Source organism: Sorex araneus, chromosome 6 (assembly GCF_027595985.1).
Source record: "Sorex araneus isolate mSorAra2 chromosome 6, mSorAra2.pri, whole genome shotgun sequence".
NCBI lineage: Eukaryota > Metazoa > Chordata > Mammalia > Eulipotyphla > Soricidae > Sorex > Sorex araneus.
In genome coordinates, this window is record NC_073307.1 from 12423059 (window position 1) to 12443958 (window position 20900).

At 56.3% G+C, this 20900-nt stretch overlaps 1 protein-coding gene across 3 annotated transcripts in view; it reads right to left on the reverse strand.

Annotated features, from left to right (window-relative positions):
* Positions 1 to 2357: 2357 nt before the first annotated feature.
* The window catches only part of PDE5A (phosphodiesterase 5A), a 108337-nt gene continuing 89794 nt past the window's right edge, over positions 2358 to 20900 (reverse strand). For all 3 annotated transcript variants that reach the window (XM_004612726.2, XM_055142545.1, XM_055142544.1), the window contains exons 15-21: positions 15085 to 15172; positions 13666 to 13766; positions 11970 to 12047; positions 10573 to 10636; positions 8789 to 8863; positions 7717 to 7800; positions 2358 to 5473 (exon numbers count right to left, since the gene is read on the reverse strand). In XM_004612726.2, the coding sequence (XP_004612783.2) occupies positions 5336 to 5473; positions 7717 to 7800; positions 8789 to 8863; positions 10573 to 10636; positions 11970 to 12047; positions 13666 to 13766; positions 15085 to 15172 (628 nt within the window). In that variant the 3' untranslated portion in view covers positions 2358 to 5335. The remainder of the gene's footprint in view (positions 5474 to 7716; positions 7801 to 8788; positions 8864 to 10572; positions 10637 to 11969; positions 12048 to 13665; positions 13767 to 15084; positions 15173 to 20900) is intronic.

The following is a 20900-nucleotide window of genomic DNA, read 5'->3' on the forward strand; positions in this document are numbered from 1 at the left end:
TTGAGTGGGCACCAGTAACGTCTCCATTGTGAGACTTGTTACTTTTTTTGGCATATCGAATATGCCACAGGTAGCTTGCCAGCCTCTGCCATGTGGGCGAGATACTCTCGGTAGCTTGCCGGGCTCTCCGAGAGGGACCAAGGAATTAAACCCGGATCGGCCACGTGCAAATGCCCTATCACTCCAGCCCATCCAAAACACAATAAAATAGTTTTGCACAGTAGAAAAGTTATTTAATACACTTAAAATATTGATGGTTCACATTGTCTTTTCATCTTAACTTTCATTTACTCAGCTGAGAGTTTCTGAAAATGACATTTTTTTCCCCCCATAGGGCCTTTTACTGGGCCTATCCTCTTCTTCCTTTATAAAAAAACAATTCACTTTGGGGGCTAGGCTAATAGTACAACCAGCTGACTCAGGTTCAATCCCTGGCACCCCATATGGTACCCTGAGCCCCGCCAGGAGTGATCCTTGAGCACAGACCTTGGAGTCAGCCCTGAGCACTGCTGGGTGTGGCCCCCAAACAAAACATAATTCACTTTAACTTCAAGCAGGAGAAGATAGCACTGGATTAGTGTGTGTGTGTGTGTGTGTGTGTTTGTTAAGGGGTGGGGACCAAGAGTCAAAGACCAAGAGTCACCCAGAGGTGCTGGCTGTGTGATTTGGGGAGGTCTTCCTCAGGCAGTCAGCATGGGACAAGGGCGAGGACGGAGCTGAAGAGAGCAAGAGTGGCAGAACCTTCTGGAATGAGGGGCCAGGGGGGGTTTCTTGTCTGAAGCCCCCAGAGGAGCCACTTTTATCGGCTCTCCCGAGACTGCGCGGCTAAGCTAGTGGCTGGCCAGGAGGCAGCTTCGCATCCTGCATCTCGGCAAGTCAGGGCGACGACCCGAGCTTTCTCCACTTTCAGGGCAGGGCTGGTGGGTCCGAGGGGAGGCGTTTCCTACAAGGATCGGCTGGACTGGTGTTGGCTTGAGCCGAAAAGCACTGCTGGCTGGGAGGAGACGGAGAGGAGAGGAATAGGGGGTGTGGGGTGACGGCTGAGTAATGAAGAGAGTATTAGAGCTGAAGGTTAGGCTGGTGGGACGACACTTCCACTGCCGTGTCGGCCGGACCTCGGAGCCCGTCTAGAGACCGCTGGGGTCACTGTCAGAGGACTGAGTCCATTCTACTTCTGCCCAAGTACTCCCTGTAAATGCACCTTTGCTTGTGCCCAGGGCCAGGCACTATTTTATATAAGAAAATCCAGAGAGAAAAAAAAAATCACACAAGTTGGTATCCCAGGTGGATTTTACTTTGAACAAGTGTTTGATTGCGAACACAGAGGGTTTTTTGTTGTTGTATTATTTTGGTATCCCTGACATTTCCACATATCGAATATAAGCATCCCTGTGTGCTAAGAAAGCAACAGTGACTATAAACATGTGGCCTCAACCGTTTTCCAATGCTCCCCTTCCTCAGGGAAGAATACTGAGTATCAGACTTAGATGAGCAGTTACTGTTTGCTTATAGAAAAAAAGAATTTTCTTCAGTTACTAAGAACAAAATTAAAGGCGGTCCTCACCCAGTGGCTCTCAGGGCCAGGCGCGTGCAGGGTCGGCGCCTTGCCTGCTGCACTATCTTGGGCCCCTTACCAACACCTGCCAAAGGCCCCTTCTCGCATTAGTGCCCAGTAAGAGTTGAAAGACTGTTGGGGCTGGAGCAATAGCACAGTGGGTAGGGCGTTTGCCTTGCACATAGCAGACCTGGGTTCGATCCCCGGCATCCCATATGGTCCCCGAGCACTGCCAGGAGTAATTCCTGAGTGCAGAGCCAGGAGCAACCCCTGAGCAAGGGCACTACCAGGTGTGACCCAACAAGCCAGGAAAAAAACCCAAAACAGTTGAAAGACTGAGACTCCGGTGCCCTCTGGTGGTCAGCAGGTGTAAAAACATCTTGGCACTCCGCTCTGCGTGGACAGCTTCCATCACCTTCCCCTATAGCTAATGAAGAACTGAAGGCAGAAAGCGGACATTCGCTCATTCTTCCACGCCGCAACCAGCAGCCCTGAAGTGTGGAGATGCTTTTAATTCTGTGAAGGAGGAGGTAGAGGCGAGGAGGTGGGGGATGCTCGCTAACCCCGCATGCTAGCTCACAAGATCTGGCGAGAAGGGAAGGATTGGGGCATTTTACAATTCTGGCGCTGGGGGTTTGAAAATGACACAGATCTGCCTGGAAACCCGGCTCATGGCTCATGGCCAGTATTTCTTTCCTCACCCTGCCACAGAGTCGTGTGCGGCTTAGCCAGACACACCTTCCTTCTGCCGGGCGCACAGTGCTCCTGCCCAGCCCCCAAAGAACCACACAATACCCAGACATGCCATTCACTTTTATTCCTCCAAAGCAGGGCACAAACGAGGGCACGGCCGAAGGTCAGCGTAGTGGGCAACCAGCCGACACCTACCGCTCCAGGGCCTCGGGACCCGAGGGGCGAGTGTTCCCGTGAAGTGAGTCGTCACCTGAAGTGGCTCTCAGGTGGGGGGGGAGGAGGAAGAAGCCAGAATCAACATTCACACCCGCTGCGGAGCCAAACATCATATACATCTGCATCATAACACCGTCATCCGAGTACAAAAATAGTGCCAGAAACTATATTTGTCCAAATATATCGAAAAGGCTTTAAGAATACAAATAGATATTAACAGTGGCTAGTGATTCATGATAGAAATTTGTCTTCTTTTCACTATTTACATTGCGTCCAACAACATTCACGGGGACACACGACACAGGCTTTGGAAAAAAAAATCTAGGAAAGGGGTCCCCGCTGTGCAGTGTGTGGCAGCCGGCGTGGACTGGGGGGTGGTGGGCAGGTGGAGAGTGGGGGGGGGGGGCTGCAGGGGCGGGAGGGCGCTCTCAGGTGTTCTTTGAAACTAGTCAAGGGGCAAGTGAGTCACACTGACAAGGACACGTCTCACTGCAGCCAAAGGAGGTCCCTGAAAAACAAACAGATAAACAAACAAACGAGGAAACAAACGCAACAGATGAAAACTAAAGTGGTATCGTTTCTCCTGCGTTTCCTGGCGAAACGGGCAACGCCACAGCTTCCTGCTGCCTGTCTCCGGGCAGCGAGCGACCAGGTGGGGTGTTTGTGCTGAAAATAAAGGCACTTCACGGCCGGGCGGGCATGTGTGCAGCTGTGACTGTGTACGTCCCTGCGTCCGATCCCCTTGCCCACAGACCCTTGGTTTGGGGGACGGTGGGGGGCTGCTCTCAGCGCCCCCTGCTTGAGGGGTATTTACTGAGAAGCTGCACAACTAGGTGTGGCATTTGCTTCTTCGGGGCCGGACACGCCAAAGGAGAAATGACAGCGGCCCCGGGGGCTTTGCCCCACAGCCTCCTTGCGGACCATCTTGTTCAGGTGTGGACAGAGGGGATGGTAATGGACAGAGACCAAGCGTCCGGGAGAGGTAAGGCTGAGAGTTTTATACACACCTCCAAACCATGCCGAGGAAAACAGGCAGGGCTTTGCCGATGGGCAAGAGGGAGGGTGTGACACTCAACGACAGACCAACAGGAGCGAGGGCAGGTCCTCGCTACTTCTGGGTCGGATAAATATAAGGTCGGGTGAAGGAGGGCTCTATAAATACATATCTTCTTCCAACTCAGATTAGAAAGTCAAGTTCATGTAAAAGCAGAACTTTGACTTATGCCCACGATCCAGATACGGAACGACTTTGCTAAGAATGGACCGAGACACCCACTTCTAAAAAAAGTCCGCTCTTCTATATCCAAAAATAAAACAGGGATAGCCTTTTCACTTCTAAAACTCGAGTTAAAACGACACACAAACATTCCACACGTATTTTTAAAAAAATCTGTGACATATATTAGGGGCGTCTAGAGAAAACTACTCAAGTAGATGATGTGGATCTTAGCATGGCGTAAATCACCAAGTGTATAAAAGGTAGGTTATTTGACATTGCTATTCCTTGAACGCTGTTCTCTACTGAGGAATCCCATGTGCATGCATAGGTAGGTCCGTTATTTGTGAGCCTATAATTTATACACCAGTGCCAGCCAGAGGCAACGTGAAGAGATCCCAAAATAAAAACGGAAGGATGAGACTGGCCTTGACCGTCAGGACACAGGCGAGAAAGCCACCCCGTGTCGGGATACACAGGCACACTTAGAGGTTAAGGAAACAAAAGATCGTGAACATGTTCCACTTCAGACAGTTTAAGGGGAAAGGAATGAAGGTATCACTCACTTCCGCCCAGGTGAGTGAGAAAGCCCAAACCGTTTGGGGTGGGGTAAGGAAGAACCAGGAGTGTCCCATCCCTGGCCGGTCAGGGATATGCTCCACTCACCAGTGCTCAAGAGAAGCCCCCGCACTCCCCGAGACTGGGTGGGCTGGTCCCGCAAACCTCACGAGGGAAGCAGGTTCTCGTCCCCCAATGCACTGCAGTGCCTGAGGCGGACCCCGGGAGGTTCCACGTCAGTTCTCTGGGCTGCAGCCTGGACCAGGGGTCTCTCGCCTGAACCCGCAGATCAGCCCTGACTGTTGAAATAAATACAACCAGTCTTTCTGCTCCATCTCACGAAGGATTAAAAAGCAAATCCTTCGCCCCTCCCGGCCTACAGTGCTCCCAGTGTGTTTGCTTCCAAGGGAGGAGAGACAAGGACGTCGCTTTGGGAAGGAAACTCCGTCCTGTGACACTAAAACTCTCAAATTCGGGGGGCTGCTCCATTTGGGGGTCATGCCCTGTGTCCGGCCGGTGAACCCCTCTCGCCCCCCCAGGGGAGTCAGAGCCTTCCCCGGCAGCCTTTGGGTCCTGTGCACTGCACTGAAACAAGGACGCTTTCCGACAACGCTGCGCAGGAACGTTTGGAACGTTTCCTCTCCCACCCCACCCCGCTGCGCTGGTCTCAGGTCGTACACGGCGGGTGGACAGGCCGGCTAGCGTCCACTCATTTTCCTCTTTGCTGCGCAGGGTTTAACGCTCCCGGGATAGGTCCGACTCTCTGCCCTCACCCGCCACCCCCTTTATTTTTGGAGAAAGCCACGAGGTTCCAAACAGTCTCGAAAGACGGGTCACTGCAGAAAACCCAGAGACGCGGAGGAAGGTCGCGTCAGTTCGGGAACACAAAGCCCACGGCCCAGGGGCTCCCCCCTCACGGGGGGGAGGCCGATCCCTGTGGCACGAAACAGACACACACGAGGCTCCGGGGGGTGCACGAAGTGGAAAGCACAGCCGTGGCCACGCGGTGCCCGCCCGGCGCTGCAGAACGAGCCACCAGCCCCGGAGGGGGCGCGCCCGGCGGCCGCGGGCCCAGGACCACGGCGGGTCGCGCTCCTTCAGTTCCGCTTGGCCTGGCCGCTCTCCCCGTTGATCAGCGTCGTCTCCTGCCGCTCGGCCAGCGCCTGCCACTGCTGCCGGTTCTTCCTGCAGCCGTCCAGCAAGGGGGCGCAGTCCTCGGACACCCAGGCCAAGGCCTGCGGGGGGAGGGGAGGGAGCAGAGTGCTCACTCGCGGCCTGGACGGGGCAGCGCACAGCGCAGCCGAGCTAGGGGCGGCTCGTGCCACGCTGCTTCGCAGGAAACTGGCTTCTTGTTGCCTCCCCTGACCCCCCACCCCCCACCCTGATTCGATATCCAGGACCACAAAAAATATTCATTGCAGATTTTAAGAATCATTAAAAAACGTGGCAAATAGCCACCAGGACTGAGTACGATGTTATTATTATTATTATTTTTTTGCTTTTTGGGTCACACCCAGCGATGCTCAGGGGTTACTCCTGGCTCTGCACTCAGGAATTACTCCTGGCGGTGCTTGGGGGACCATATGGGATGCCGGGGATCGAACCTGGGTCAGCCGCGTGCAAGGCAAACGCCCTACCCGCTGTGCTATCGCTCCGGCCCCCGATGTTATTTTTTTTACAATGACTTGAACATGTCATAGAAATATTTTAGAGAGTGTGAGCAATACGTGCATTATAATGACAGGCTGCAAAAAGCACTTAAAGGCAACTGCCCTAAGCACCATACATTAGTGGTTATCTTGGCAGAATTATGAATGACCCACTGTACACTGAAACTGATATCACTTGGGATTAATGGCAGAGTCCCAGGAAACAAATCCTTGCGTGGTGGTGAAGAAGAATAAACTATCATGAGTGACCTGTCCGTCCTTCCTTCCTTCCTTCCTTCCTTCCTTCCTTCCTTCCTTCCTTCCTTCCTTCCTTCCTTCCTTCCTTCCTCTCTTTCTCTCTCTCTTTCCTTTTCTTTCTTTTTTTTTTTTGCTTTTGGGGTGACACCCAGCAATGCTCAGGGTTTACTCCCAGCTCCACACTCAAGAATTAACTCCTGCTGGTGCTCAGGGGACCAAATGGGATGCTGGGAATCAAACCTGGGTCGGCTGCCTGCAAGGCAGACACCCTACCCGCTGCGCTATCGCTCCAGCCTCGATTGTTCTTTCCACCCGATTATAGGGAAAACCCAGGAGCAGCCTTCGTCTAACTGAAGAACGCTCCATGCTAAGGGCTGTCTCTGCTCTTCCAGAGGTGCTACCTGTGCACCTGCAAGGGACAAATCCCGGGACTGGGTTCCCTTTTCCCCGTGCTCTGCTGTGTGTGCCCCCATCAGCTCCTCTGCTCCATGGCAAGGACCCTGACGTCCAGACACCCTTCTCCTCCACATTCACTTCCTGTGCAACCCGGAACCAGTTCCTTCTCCCCGCAGGGGCTGACAGTCCCTGGGAGAAACGTCTGAACTGGGAGCGGGTAGGGGGCTTCATCCACCCTCCATGGGGGAGGACTGCTAGGGAGCACCATTCCCTCCCGATGAGGACGGAAGCTGTAGGAGACCGGGAGAGGCACTGCACTCCGTCTGCGGCACCAGAGCCACGCTAGGAAACGGACCTGTGTGGGGAAGGGCGTTGGCACCAGTGCAGGAACCTGCCTGATTCTGCGGTCGCCTCCCTTGGCCCTCCCTACAGACAAAAACAAAAGGATCCTTCTAATACTGACACTCTCACGACGGGAGACTGCTGGATCGTTCCTCCTTTCGCAGACTTACAAGGGAGCTGCCAGACGAGCCCAGGCAGTATCTAATTCCTCAGAAAGGGGGAGCCGGTGGGACCCCGCAGTACTGTCTGTCTCAGATCGGGAGGTACAAGGCTTTTGTTTTTCCTTTTGGTCATGGAGGACACACCTAGTAGTGCCCAGGGAGGTGCAAGGCAGGTGCCTACCTGCTGTACTAATGCTATGGTGGAAATGCATGATCTGGCTCCTTGGGTTTGGAATTGACTGACAGCATGGTCTCGAGAGAGATGATTCTGCCTGGTGGTGGAGAGTTTTCCTAGATGCCCACCCTGTCTGAACCCGGGATGAACCTCCCTGTTCCGAGCTAAGGAAATGCCGCTTTTCGGTGTAAGAACAGGCTCCTGGACCCCGAGCTTTGTCCAAGGTTTCTGGCGCCTGCCTAGCCGGACCCGCTGGGCTGATCAGCCCGTGTGACCAAGACCTCCCCGTTCTCCTGTGGTCGGGGGTCTTGGCTGTTCCACCCATCAAGCTATCGCTCTGGCCCCAGGTGGTACAAGGTTTTATAAAAACAAAACCAAAACCAAAACCAGTGACTAGAAATGGTTTTCCCAGCCCCGCGTGGCAAAGTGTGCCTGTCAGCCCAAGACCCGTAGTGCAGTTTCAGGGCCTCGAACCCGGGAGTTTGCACGCCCCGTACCTCGTACAGCTGCAAGCAGATGGCGTCTATGAAGCCGACTTGCATGCTGGGGATTTTGTTCCTCTTCTCCCTGTTCATCAGGTCCTGGAAATGCAGACACGGTCACACGCAGAGGCCTGGCGAGAGAACTCGGGAGCAGCGGGCCGGCTGAGGCCACCCTGGACCCCCGATCCACCAGCACAGCCGGGCATGGGCGCAGCCCTGCCAGCCTTCTCCTGGCGTGACTCAAAGACCATCAGGGGCGTGGAAAAGGGCTCCTGCCCGAGGTCCCTCCCTGGGGGCTGTGCAGAAGCTGGCGGGGACGTTACATGAACACGCCTGAAACGCCAGGGAGATGCAGGCTGTGCCGGCTGAGGACAGGTGGGGCACGCCCGCCCCCTAGCCACTGCCCGCGAGACCTCAGATGTCCCTCCCTCCCAGTGCTGCTTCTAACAGCAACCAACCCCCGCGGGGCACGGGTGGTGACCAGTCCCGTTCTCTCATGTCATCACTGTAAATTCTACCTAGAAGAGCATCTTGGGGACCGATGAATGACCTGAGGTATTTAACAGGAACAAGCAAATGATAAAGTCAGTTGTCCTTGCTCTTTTTTTTAGGGGGGAGGGGCGCAGTGGTGATTTACACATGTACTTCTAGTACATTTTTAAAAATGAGAAACTGGCCCACTCGGGTTGGAAGATGCGAAGTAGACTAACAGACCGAACGTGAGGGCCACTCAATACCCTATTGCAAACTACAACCCCCAAAAGGAGAGAGAACAAAGGGGAATGCCCTGCCGCAGAGGCAGGGTGGGGTGGCGGGGGATGGGGTGGGGGTGGTGGGAGGGATACTGGGATCATTGGTGGAGGAGAACGGGCACTGGTGGAGGGATGGGTAAACGATCACGGTATGAGTGAAATGCAAACACAAAAGTTCATAAGTCTGTAACTGTACATCACAGTGATTCTCTAATAAAAAAATTTTTAAAAATCATTAAAAATGAGAAAGTGTTGTCAAGACAAGTTCTCACAGAAGCACGCCAAGAGGGCTGCGGAGCACGCCAGGCGCTCCCAGCAGCGGGCCCCGCACTCACCGCGGGCTCGATGTTCAGCTCCTTCCTCTCCTTGTCTCCTTGGTCAAAAAACTCGGTGGCGACGAGTTCGGCTATCTGGAACGAAGGACACGCGAGCTCGGGCGAGGGGAAGTGCAGCAACGCCCGGTGAGGCGAAGCTTATGAAACCCGGGGCTTCCCACCGCGCCCACAGAGTCAGCACGAGGCAGTCCCGGGCCAGAGGAAGCACATCTCCTCCGCTCGCAGCGCCTGCTACTCGAGGGGCCCAGAGACAGTGCTCTCTGCGCAGAAAACCCCCAAGAGCACCGGACACCAAGGCTGTTTCCCAGTGTCGGCGGGGAAAGAAGTCCTGGGTGTCCGTCTGTATGAAGAGCCGGTGAACTCGCAACTGGTGGCCCAGGCACCCGTGGAGTCACACCCAGTGACCGCTGGCTCTTGCCCTTCCATCTGCCTGAGCCTCTCTCTGTGTAACCTGGTCCTTACGAGCCATCCGGGCGGTGGTGGCACAAGCGGCTCCTTTCGCCTGCACCGTGCACGGTGCGGATTTTGCCGAGTTCCTGTGATGTCATTAAATGTGCCACCAAATTTGGTTTTGTCCAGAGTACCCACCTAGTGGATATTCACCACTAAATCCAAGGGCTGAACAGAGTCTCATGAACCTTTTTATGTTTATAAACGAGGCCTGGCTTCAAAATGGCCAAGTTCCCTTCCTAATGTCACCTGGCGTGAAATAGTTGCTTCTCAGTGAGGTTGTGCACTAGATGAGCCCTGTGTCACCTTCAAGGTTAGTAACTATAAAATCAGGTGCGGGAGAGAGAGCACACCGGCAGGGCCTGGCTTGCCCTGTGTGCGGCTGACGGGCTGGGTGACTGGCCCTGTGTATGGCCGCCTGGCACTGCTGGCTGTGCCCCCCTCCCCGCCCCCCGCAGAAAAATCCAGAAAACAAGGTACATAGTTCCTAAGTTAAATCTTAAGCACCTTTAACCCTTTAACTTCAAATTGCACCACCCTACTTTTTTTCCTCTATAGAAAAATCACAAATTATGTGTGATTTTATTTTCCCTAGTTCTTAAAAATTCTAACTATATGTATATTTATTTATATATTCCTATTTTATGCCATGGACTGAAGCGATAGCAGAGCAGGTAGGGCGTCTGCCTTGCCGGGTTCGATTCCTCCATCTGTCTTGGAGAGCCCGGCAGGCTACCGAGAGTATCCCACCCGCACGGCAGAGCCTGGCAAGCTACCCATGGCGTATTGAATATGCCAAAAACAGTAACAACAAGTCTCACAATGGAGACGTTACCGGTGCCCGCTCGAGCAAATCGTTGAACAACGGGGACGACAGTGCTACAGTACAGTGCTATTTTATGCCATCTTAGAGAAATGAGAGTGAACAATATACATGATTTTCAACCTTTCCCCCCATCCACTTAGGAATATTATCTTGGTGATCTTCCACAGATACTCCTCAACTCTTGGGGGTACAGGTTAAGGTTCTGAACTTGACACTGGTGGGGGCCGAGTGTATCAGAGAGCCTTTCAGCCTTCTGGTTGGGAACAGTCTCTACCCGGCCCTGTAGCTGGGTCAGCTGCAGGACACAGGTGGCGCCTGGTCTGCACCGGCAGTTCCTGAGGGAATGGGCTAAGGGTGGGCTTAGCTCGACCTCTCGGCTCCTGTGTCTGCCCAGAGAGACCCCATCTACATCCACGGGACAACTTAAAAATCCAAAATGCCGAACCCCAAACACAGGGGCGGCCAGCAGGGGGACACCGGCGCCTGACCCGACGTCGAGTTGCCTTACCCGCTGCTGGATGGGCCAGGGCTTCGTGATGGCCGAGAGGTCGCACGCCGTCATCAGCATGGCCCTGTGAGGGGACAGCCGGCCCCAGTCAGTCAGCCTCTTCCTGCGGACAGACCCCGCCAGAGATGGCCAGAGTGTGCCCAGCTCCGGGGGGCCAGAGGCCCGCTAGGGTCAACAGGCCCCTCCTGGTGGCCCGGCCTGAGCGGTGACTCCCAGGGGACCAGCCTTTGGCTGATCAAACAGCATCTCCTGGGGACACAGCGGGTGCATGTGCGCGGCCCAGCCCTCCCGGGAAGACAGTGCCCCCCCAGCACCATCTAGGTCAAGGACCTGCTCCTTCCTCCTCTCACCGGCCTGACGGAAACAGGCATTTGTGCCGTCCAGATACACTCGCGAGAACACCCGGACCCTCTCTCCACGCCAGCCTACGCCAGGGTTATTCTCCCAAGCCGGCGCCACCACAAACAAAGCGGTTTCTCTACTCTTCTACTTTGTGGACCGCACCCGGCACGCTCAGGGGGCAGGCGCTGACCCCGGCCCAGGGGTGCAGAGGATCGAATACCCAGCAGTGCTCGGGGCAGGACGGGCGCCTTCCCCTGCACTCTCTCCTCTGGGCTGTCCAGGGTCTGACCTCGACAGCCCCCCTGCAGGCCGGGTGCTCCAGACACCCGCCCTCCCCCTTCCGGCTGAAATGCGCTCATGAAGGATTCCAGAAACCGCCTCCCGCCACCGGGGGTCTGAGAGTGGCGAGAAGCTGAGCGATGACAGGGTCCGGCTGGCAGCGAGCGTGGCCGGGGGCCTCTGCGTCTCTCCCTCATGGCTGGCCCTGGCTCTTTCTAACGCCCCGAGCAAAGGAAGTGACAGAAGCAGCCTGGTGTGGGCCAGGGGTGGCAGGAGCAGAAACGCCTCCGGCAAAGCTCTGTGTCTGCGTCAGCGCTCGGGCCCCTCCGGGTGACACCAGCCCTTCAAGCCACCTGCCTCTCTGGTCCGTACGAGGCAACTTAGCTTCCGTCTGCCTCGCTACGGGCAGTGCCCTGGGCCGTGGGGGCCGGGCAGCACCTGGCCTGTCCATGTGCAGGGGCTGTGCCCGACCTCCTCCCTGCCCAAGCGGTCACTCCGCTTCTCCAAACACTGGGAGGGGACCTGGGGCCTCCCCCACCTCCCCCCCACCCCCGCCTGGCACAGACACAGACACGCCCCCACCACAGGTCCTCCCCGAATGAGCAGATCCATCTCTTTTCCAAGGGAATGGTCCCCGCAGCCCTCTGCAGAGCACCCCGATGACGGTGACAGCCCCTGAGACATGCGCGGTGACAGAGGATGGCAGTGAAGCCTAATGGTGACAGAAATGAACGGGGCAGTAAAGCTCCAGCTTGCAGGGCAGTACACGGACTTACAGAAACAACTCCTTTTGGTGAGGGTCTTCCAAATTAAACTGGTTTTTTCTTATAAGCTCGAAAAATTCTCCACGGCGCCTTGAAAATAAAGGGACAAGAAGGTAGTGAGGGAATTAATTACAATGAACCTCTGGCCAACTATGTGCAAAGACGAACAGAATAGAAAACTTTTTTCGGGGGGCTGGAGGGGACAGTCTTTTACAGATCTTTTCCTAACTTAAGGCCCAATATAAAATTTACTATTCAGAAGTCTTTTTTTTTTTTTAATTGTCGGGCTGGAGCGATAGCACAGCGGGTAGGATGTTTCCCTTGCACACGGCTGACCCGGGTTCGATTCCTCCATCCCTCTCGGAGAGCCTGGCAAGCTACTGAGAGTATCCCGCCCGCATGGCAGAGCCTGGCAAGCTCCCCGTGGCGTATTCAATATGCCAAAAACAGTAACAACAAGTCTCACAATAAAGATGTGACTGTGCCCACTCGAGCAAATCGACAAGCAATGGGATGACAGTGACAGTGACAGTGATTCAAAAGTCTTTAATACTGGGGCTGGAGCAATAATAGTATAATGGGCATTCTGCCTTGCACGTGGCTGACCTGGGTTCAATCCCCGGCATCCCAGATGGTCCCCCAAGCACCGCCAGGATGAATTCTGGACTACAGAGCCAGGGGTAAGCCCTGACCATCATCGGGTGTGACCCAACCATCTCCCTCCCCGCCAAATCAAATAAACAAAACGAAATACTTAATACTTCACCTCTGCCTTCTAACCATCTCTTTATGTGAGAATAGCAAGTTTTTAACCACGGATCACCAAGAATAGCACTCCTGAGCCGAGTGTGGTTTTAAGAAAATAAAACAGAGGGAGAACTTTGATGTCAATGATTTATGAAATTGTGTGTGTGTGTGTGTGTGTGTGTGTGTGTGTGTGTGTGTGTGTGTGTGTGCGCATGCTCAGGGATCACTCCTACAGGCTCAGGGGACCCGGGTCGGCCTCGTGCAAGGCAAGTGCCCTGCCCCTGTCCCATGGCTCCGCTTCCTGACTCAGTTTCTGTCTGCTGCGGGCAGACGGAGGCCAGGAGCGCGGCCCTCGGCCCTGTGTGAGGGCGGCAGGGGATGCGCCTCCGAGGCTGCGACACGTGTCCGTGACACGACCAGCTGCTGAAGCGCCTCCTGCAGGTGCGCAGGCAGAGTCAGGTGGAAACCCCCCAGGGCCTCCCTCACTTGGCCAGGGCCACCTGTGTGAGCCCGACGGCCACTTCTGAGAGGCAAAGCCAGCGCTTTCTGTCCCCCTCGCCCCACCCCGCAGGCGTGCACTGGCCACGAGGGAAGGAACCGCATCGGCTTCATCTGGACGGAAAAGGCCACGGTGGGCTCCAGCATCCTCATGCGGCAGGATGCCATCCCCCCAACTCCGGGCATCAGGAAGGAAGCCCCCAGCGACTCAGCCCTCCCGGCCACAGTGCTCCTTCTCCTTGGGCCCCGGGGAACTGGCTCCCCTGGTCCTCTGCCTGAATGTCACCTCCCAGCAGCACGGATGCTGCCCCGTGGCAGACAAGCGCCCGTCGTGGGCCGGAATGTTCCCCGACCCACCACCTGTCTGGGCGTCTCGGGCGTCGCGGGCATCGGCCCTGCTGACGGGGCTGGCGTGCCGCAGCCCCTCGGGCCCGGGAGAGCGGGCGCAGGGCCGGGCACTCACTTGATGTAGAGCGCCAGGTCCGTGGCGAGGATGGCCTGCTTGATGATCCGCAGGGCGCTCTTGTACTCCGCGATGGACAGGCCGCTCAGGATCTGGTTGCCCTGCGGGGAGAGAGGCCGTGTGAGCGGGCGCGGGGACCCCCTCTCTGCCACCCGCACCAGCCGAGCTGCTCTGGTGGTCGGGGGCCTCCCCGCTTAAACCGCAGGCTGCAACCCTCAGAGTGGTCTTTCTTTTTTTTTTTTTTTTTTGCCTTTTCGGTCACACCCAGCAGTGCTCAGGGGTTACTCCTGGCTCTGCACTCAGGAATTACTCCTGGTGGTGCTCGAGAGATCATACGGGATATTGAGAATCGAACCCGGGTCAGCCGCGTGCAAGGCAAGCGCCCTACCCGCTGTGCTACTGCTCCAGCCCCGTCAGAGCGGTCTTAAGTTTTCATCTAAAAAGAAATTTCTCGGGGGGCTGGAGCAATAGCACAGCAGGTAGGGCGTTTGCCTTGCACGAGGCCGACCCGGGTTCAAATCCCAGCATCCCATATGGTCCCCTGAGCACTGCCAGGAGTAATTCCTGAGGGCAGAGCCAGGAATAAACCCTGTGCATAGTCAGGTGTGACCCAAAAAGCAAAAATAAATAAATAAATAAATAAATAAATAAATAAATAAATAAATAAAAAGAAATTTCTGAGCCTGAGCCACAGTACGGCGAGCGGGTGGGGCACCTGACTTGCATGCGTCTGACCCAGGCTCGGTCCCCGGCACCCAGCCCGGTCCCCTGCGCCCACCAGGAGCAAACCCGGAGTCCAGGGACAGAAGTCCAGGGCCCTGAGCACTGCCGGGTAGAGCCGCAATAAGAAAAATAAAGCAAAATAAATTTTTTTTTAAAAAGCAAATAATAAAAAAGTAAAATAACCAAATAATAAAATAAACCCCAAATAACAAAACCAAATACTAAAAAAACAAAAATAAAAACTCAGACCCCTCCGTCATGATGTGTCTCCAGCGCATGTTTGGGCTGCAGGCTCCTCTGTACACCTGTGCGCCGGGAGCGGCCCGAGCACCCTTGGGCGAGGGCTGGGGAGGTGGCTCAAAGGGCTCAGCACCTTCTCCCCCATGGGGGGGCCCCGAAAGGTTCCTCTCAGCACCCCGCGGCTGCAGCGCAGGGAGAGATGGGGGTTACAGAGCCGGGAGTAGCCCCCAGCATCCCTGGTTGCGTGCGACCCCCCACACCCCGCAAACAATTTCTTAGGTGGAAGGGGGACACTGGGAAGGAGGAAGAGAAGCTGGGTGGGGGGAGGGACGTGGTGACGATCAGTGCCCGGGCTCGGCCCCCTGCCCCAGAAAGGAGTAAGGGGAGCACGAGCACTGGGCCGGGAGCAGGGCCAGACCCACCCTCGGAGCTGGGCCAGGCGGTGCGCAGACTCACCGGGCTGTTGAGGATCATCAGGCACTGGTCGAAGTGGTGGTGCTCCATGATGGAGTGGCAGTAGAGCTGTGCCAGCGGGTGCTCGCTCCTGGGGGAGGGGCGGGGAGGGGAGGGCAGAGCCATGAGTCACCCCAAGGACCTGCCCCTGGGCCCTTCCTCTCCGACAACTGCACTTCTGCCTTGTGGTGGCTGTTTCTGGGCCCCGCCTAGCAAGGCTCAGGGGTTACTCCTAGAAGTGCTCGGGGGACCATATGGGATGCTGGGGATCAAGCCCCCGGGCCCGCTGTGTGCAGGGCGAGAGCCCTACCCACAGTCCTATCCCCTGGCCCCTGCGGTTAGTTCTACTGATTGATGACTTAGAGACGCACGCCGCAGAATTGTTAAACGCTTTGTCTGTTGGCTAAAGCACGAGGGCATCTCTGGGAAGTAACAAAAAAGAAATAAAATTGCGTTTGCAGTGCCATCCTGATGGCTGCCAGCCCCGAGTGCCAACAATCAACGTCACTGGGAGAGAGAGAGGAAAGAGGAGAGAGGGAGAGAGGGGGAGAGAAGGGAGAGAGAGAGAGGAGAGGAGACAGAGAGAGAGAAGAGAGGAGAGAGAGAGAGAGAAAAAGGGAGAGAGAAGAGAGGAGAGAGGGGGAGAGGTAGAGAGAGAGAAAAGGGAGAGAGAGAAGAGAAAAGAGGGGGAGAGGTAGAGAGAGAAAAAAGGGAGAGAGAGGAGTGAGAGAAGAGAGGAGAGAGAGAAGAGAGGAGAGAGGCGGAGAGGGGGAGAGAGAGAGAGGAGGAGAGGGGGAGAGGTGGAGAGAGAGAAAAGGGAGAGAGAGAAGAGAGGAGAGAAGGGGAAAGGGAGGGAGGGGGAGGGAGGGAGGGAGAGAGAGAGAGAGAGAGAGAGAGAGAGAGAGAGAGAGAGAGAGAGAGAGAGCGCAAGCTGTGCCCCAATGCCAGTAATTTAAATCTGAAGCAAATTGTCTTGCTCTACCTCCCGATATATCCTCAGCCCCACACACGAGTGGTGCTTCATTCTCTCTCTCCTGACTCGGGCCACTCCCCCGACACCCCTAGCTCCATCCCTGTCCTGGCAGACCGCCCGACGCGGTAGAGCATTCCTCGGAATGCAGTGTCCCACTGTTTGGGGGCCCGTTCATCCGTCGCTGGGCGCTTGGGTCACTTCCCTGTCGAGGCTGTTATGCTACGGAGGAACACAGAGCTGGCAGCACCGTTGTCTTGCCAGACACTTTGGACATGGGGCCGTGGCCGGTGGTAGGAGCTCGGGCTGGACCTCCGGGTCCAGGTCTCAGATCTCGGGCTCAGCCCCCGCCTGGCTGGCAGCTGCTCACAAGCCGACCCCTCGCACCGTCTCCTGCCCACTGACCCTGCTCCCACTCGTCTCTCCAGCACGCCTGCCCCCACAGCGCAGCACGGACTCCTGGACGCCTGCTCGCGGAGTGGACGGGCTTCATCTGATCCCGCCATCGCCCCTAGCCACCATCGCCCCTAGGGTTTCCCTTCTTCACCCTGCATCCTTCTCCAGAGTGCTCGCAGACGCACACGCGCCCCTGCACATGCTCCCCTGGCCCTGCAGGCTCCTCCACACCCCTGCAGATGCGCTCAAGGCCCCACAGACGCCCCTACCCCCTGCAGACGTTCTCACAACCCCACAGACACTCCCCCTGCAAACACACCCACCACCCCACAGACACCCCTGCCCCCCTAGACGCTCTCACAGACCCGCAGGTGCCCCGCACCCCTGCAGACGTGCTATGCCTCTGCAGATGCCCTTGTGCCCCTCAAATGCCCCCATGGCCCTGCAGACACCTGCACCCCACGCACACACCCGCCCCTGCTCTTTCTGACCTTGCTGCCGTCACTGTTCGGTTTCTCAGACCAGGAGCTCTGAGTTTCCCCTTCCTCAGGCATAAAGTAGCTGCTCAACGTTAAACTAAACATTATTTCTCAGGGGCAGGCGGTGGCCCGGTGCCTCGTGGTGAGCAGCTGCTGGCCGGGTCCCCGGCGCTGCCTGCCTGTGCCCCACCCCTTCCTGGCAGCTCTGCTGTCTGGGCTCCCCAATGCCGCAAGCCGCCCCCCACTTACCACGGCCAGATGCGTGTGTGCACCAGAGCCAGGGTGGGACACACCCCCCAGCGAGCACTGTGGTAGCCCAGGGAGCATCACCGTCAGACCAGGAAGTGCCCCAGCTAAAGAGGTATGAACCCAGCAAGCACCAGAGTGAAACATGCGTGTGTGTGTCCGTCATCAACAACCGAGCAGTGACAGAGGGAAGAGGGGACAGTCTTTCCTCCTCAGTTTCTTCCTCTCCGCCACCGTGCTCTCGCCACACATCTGGAACCTCTGGACCACACACCTGGAACCTTGTCGGGACACGCCTGGAACCTTCTGTACTACCTATCTGGAACCTTCTGTACTGCACACCTGGAACCTTCTGTACCACACATCTGGAACCTTCTGTACCACACACCTGGAACCTTGTTAGCACAGCTGGAACCTTCTGTACTGCCCATCTGGAACCTTCTGTACTACCCATCTGGAACCTTCTGTACTACCCATCTGGAATGTTCTGTACTGCACACCTGGAACCCTGTCACCACGCCTGGAACCTTCTGTATTACACATCTGGAATCTTGTTGCCACACATCTGGAACCTTGTTATCATGCCTGGAACCTTCTGGAAGACACACCTGGAATCTTGTCCCCGCACACCCAGAAACTTCCGCTCCACACAGCTGGAATCTTGTCCCCACACAGTGGGCAGTGTGCCAGAACGTCTTCCTTGTGGCCTGCTTGCTCTCACTGACCACCCACCCTTCACCTTTCTCCCCAACCCACGGCAACGCTCCTTGTTCACACCTTCCGTCCATCGTCTTTCCCGTCTCGTGGCCTGAAGCTCCCCTCACAGCCCTGCGGGTCAACACACTGAGCCTCCCCAGCCCAGCTCAGTGGGGCCCCTCCGGCACCCCCCGCCAGGGGCACGGCCCTCGTGACCAGGACATGGACTGTAGGGGCCCTTCCTCCCCGCTGCAGCCACTCCGAGCCTCCCAACTCACATGCACATGCCCCTGTGGCTTCCCTCCCCCCAGCCCATGCCTGCGGGGGGCGCTCACTCTCCGCCTGCCTGAGCCAGGCTCGCCTCATCTGCTGCTTCCACAGAGCCCCCAGCTCAATCCAGTCTAACCAACGTCAGGGCTGCACGTGGACCGCGGGCCCCACTCGGGAAACGGCTCCACGCGGGCCGTGGTGCTGCCTCCAGCCTGCGCCCGCCTTGCGCCCTGCCCTGTCCCTGACGCACTTTCCCAGATGAGGATTCAGGCTTTGCTCTCTGCCTCGTGGGGGCAGTGAAGGCAGCGCCCAGCGTGGGACGTGACACGAGCTGCCAACACAATGCCCCGGGAAGAACAGTTGGTGCGTGTCCGGTTTTGCCTTCCTGTGCGGGCTCTGTCTGCCTGGACTCTGCAGCCACTCCGGACCCGAGCCCGTCAGACGCAGCTCTCTGTGGCGCTCGTGGCACTCGCTGTGGCCCCAGAGTCCCCCGTCAGAGCACCCCACTGGCAGGACCACTCAGAGACCACAAGGGAAAGGACATCCTGGTTCCTCTCTTCGAAATCTCAGGAACACAGGGAAAACACTCTTCGGGATGCCTTTTATTTGTTGTGTTACTGTTACTCCGTTCGCAGCCTGGTGGTGCGTGCAAACAGGATACCAGCACCTATGACTTTTTCCCAGGGTGTTCATTTTTAACGAGAAGATGATGTTTCTCCAGATGTTGGCTCTGGTCATTATTTTTAAATAAACAAAGCGGAGGGAGATAGCTGAGTGTTTTGCTGTTATTCACTCGATAGCAGGGCAGTACGGCTCCTCAGAGCATCTCTCCTCTCAGCCTCTCTGGCAGAGACGCGCCGCTCAGTTCTTGTGGGGAGGGGAGGGTGGCCCCAACGCCAGCTCATCCTCCACCCCCACCACAGTCAGCACCAAGCCCAGCACCCATCCCCGCCTCCTCGGCACCACCAGCTGCAGCTGCGCCGTGACCAACACGGGCCAGGCTCTGATCTGTGTGGCATCATCTCTCCGTGCCTTGTTCCATTCAGAGATATTCCCGGGCCAACGCGAGGCTCCGGACCCAACCACAGGGGACAACGGCCGTGTCTCCCATCAGCTGTCCCAAACGTGAGAAGTCTGAGGCGGAGACAGCCGTCTCCAGCGCGCCAGCCGGGGCTCGACTGTCTCTTCCCATCGGAGGTCAGCAGAGGACGCGGCTGCTACATGGCGACAATTCTTTGTGCATGAAATTGTCCGTTTATTTAGATAGAGGGAATGTGATTAGGGCGCCTTCTGAAATTCCCTCCAGACAGCAGACAGACATCTGGACCGTCCTTAGGGGACGCAGCCATCGGTGGAGTCACTTGTGTCCTCCAAAAACACTCGGCCTGGTGAGATACCCGGCTCTGAGCTTGAACAGCTGTTGCAAAATCCCAACAGCCGCAGTGGCGCAGAACAACCCGGAGAAAAGTAATGTCGCCTTTCGCATCTCCACTGTCACCGCCCAGGTCCCTTATGGACTGTAAGGTGACCTGCTGCTTCCATCGAAAGATCCCAATCAGTCCTCTTGCACTGCTGACGAGGGGAGGCGGAGTCTGCCCTTCACTCACTCCCTGCCAGCATTCTCTTTTTCTTTTTGTTGGGTCACAACCAGCAATGCACAGGGGTCACTCTGGCTCATACACTCAGGAATTACTCCTGGTGGTGCTCGGGGGACCATATGGAATGCTGGGAATTGAACCCGGGTCGGCCGCATGCAAGGCAAACACCCTACCTGCTGTTATCATTCCAGCCCCTCCCTGCCACCTGCCAGCATTTTGCCTGACATTTTACACTCCCATCACCTGTAGGATGGGAAACCATCGTCTCCATGTTACAGACAGTGAAACGGAGGTTCAGCAGGAGATGAGCTGCCCCCGGGTCCCCCAGGAACTGAGGCAAAGGGAGTGCATGAAGCCAGATCTGGCAGGAGACTTCAAATATGACCTTTTCCATCCCAGAATAAAATTCTGCCCCTGTTCAACTAGTCTGATAGAGCCCCAGTGACCTTCCTGAGCCGGCTGCACTAATGCAACACTTTCAGTGATTACCAAGTGAAATGAAGCTGCACAATATCTATCTATCTATCTATCTATCTATCTATCTATCTATCTATCTATCTATCTATCTATCTATCTATCTAACTTTCTATCTCACTCCAGCCCAGGAGCGATAGCACAGCGGGCAGGGCATTTGCCTTGCACTCGGCCGACCCAGATTTGATTCCTCTGTCCCTCTCAGAGAGCCCGGCAAGCGACCAAGAGTATCCTGCCTGCACGGCAGAGCCTGGCAAGCTACCCATAGTGTATTCGATATGCCAAAAACAGTAACAAGTCTCACAATGGAGACGTTACTGGTGCCCACTCGAGCAAATTGATGAGCAACGGGACGACAGTGACAATGACAGATATATATATATATATATATATAGTGTGTGTGTGTGTGTGTGTGTGTGTGTGTGTGTGTGTGCTCTGGCCATCATTCTGGGAAGTACCGGGGGGACCATGCAGTACTGGGGCTCAACCCGGGTTCGAGTCTGTGGCCCATCTCACTGACACCTGCAGCACTGAAGCGACTCTAGGGCAGAAGCCTGGCCCACCCCACACTGCCCTTCCACTGCTTTTCTCGTTTTCCTTCCATAAAGCCAGAGAGACTAACTTAGGGGTCCACGGGCACGTGGCACATCACACGCTCCTGTCGGTGGCTCGGCGACCTGGGAGTTGGCA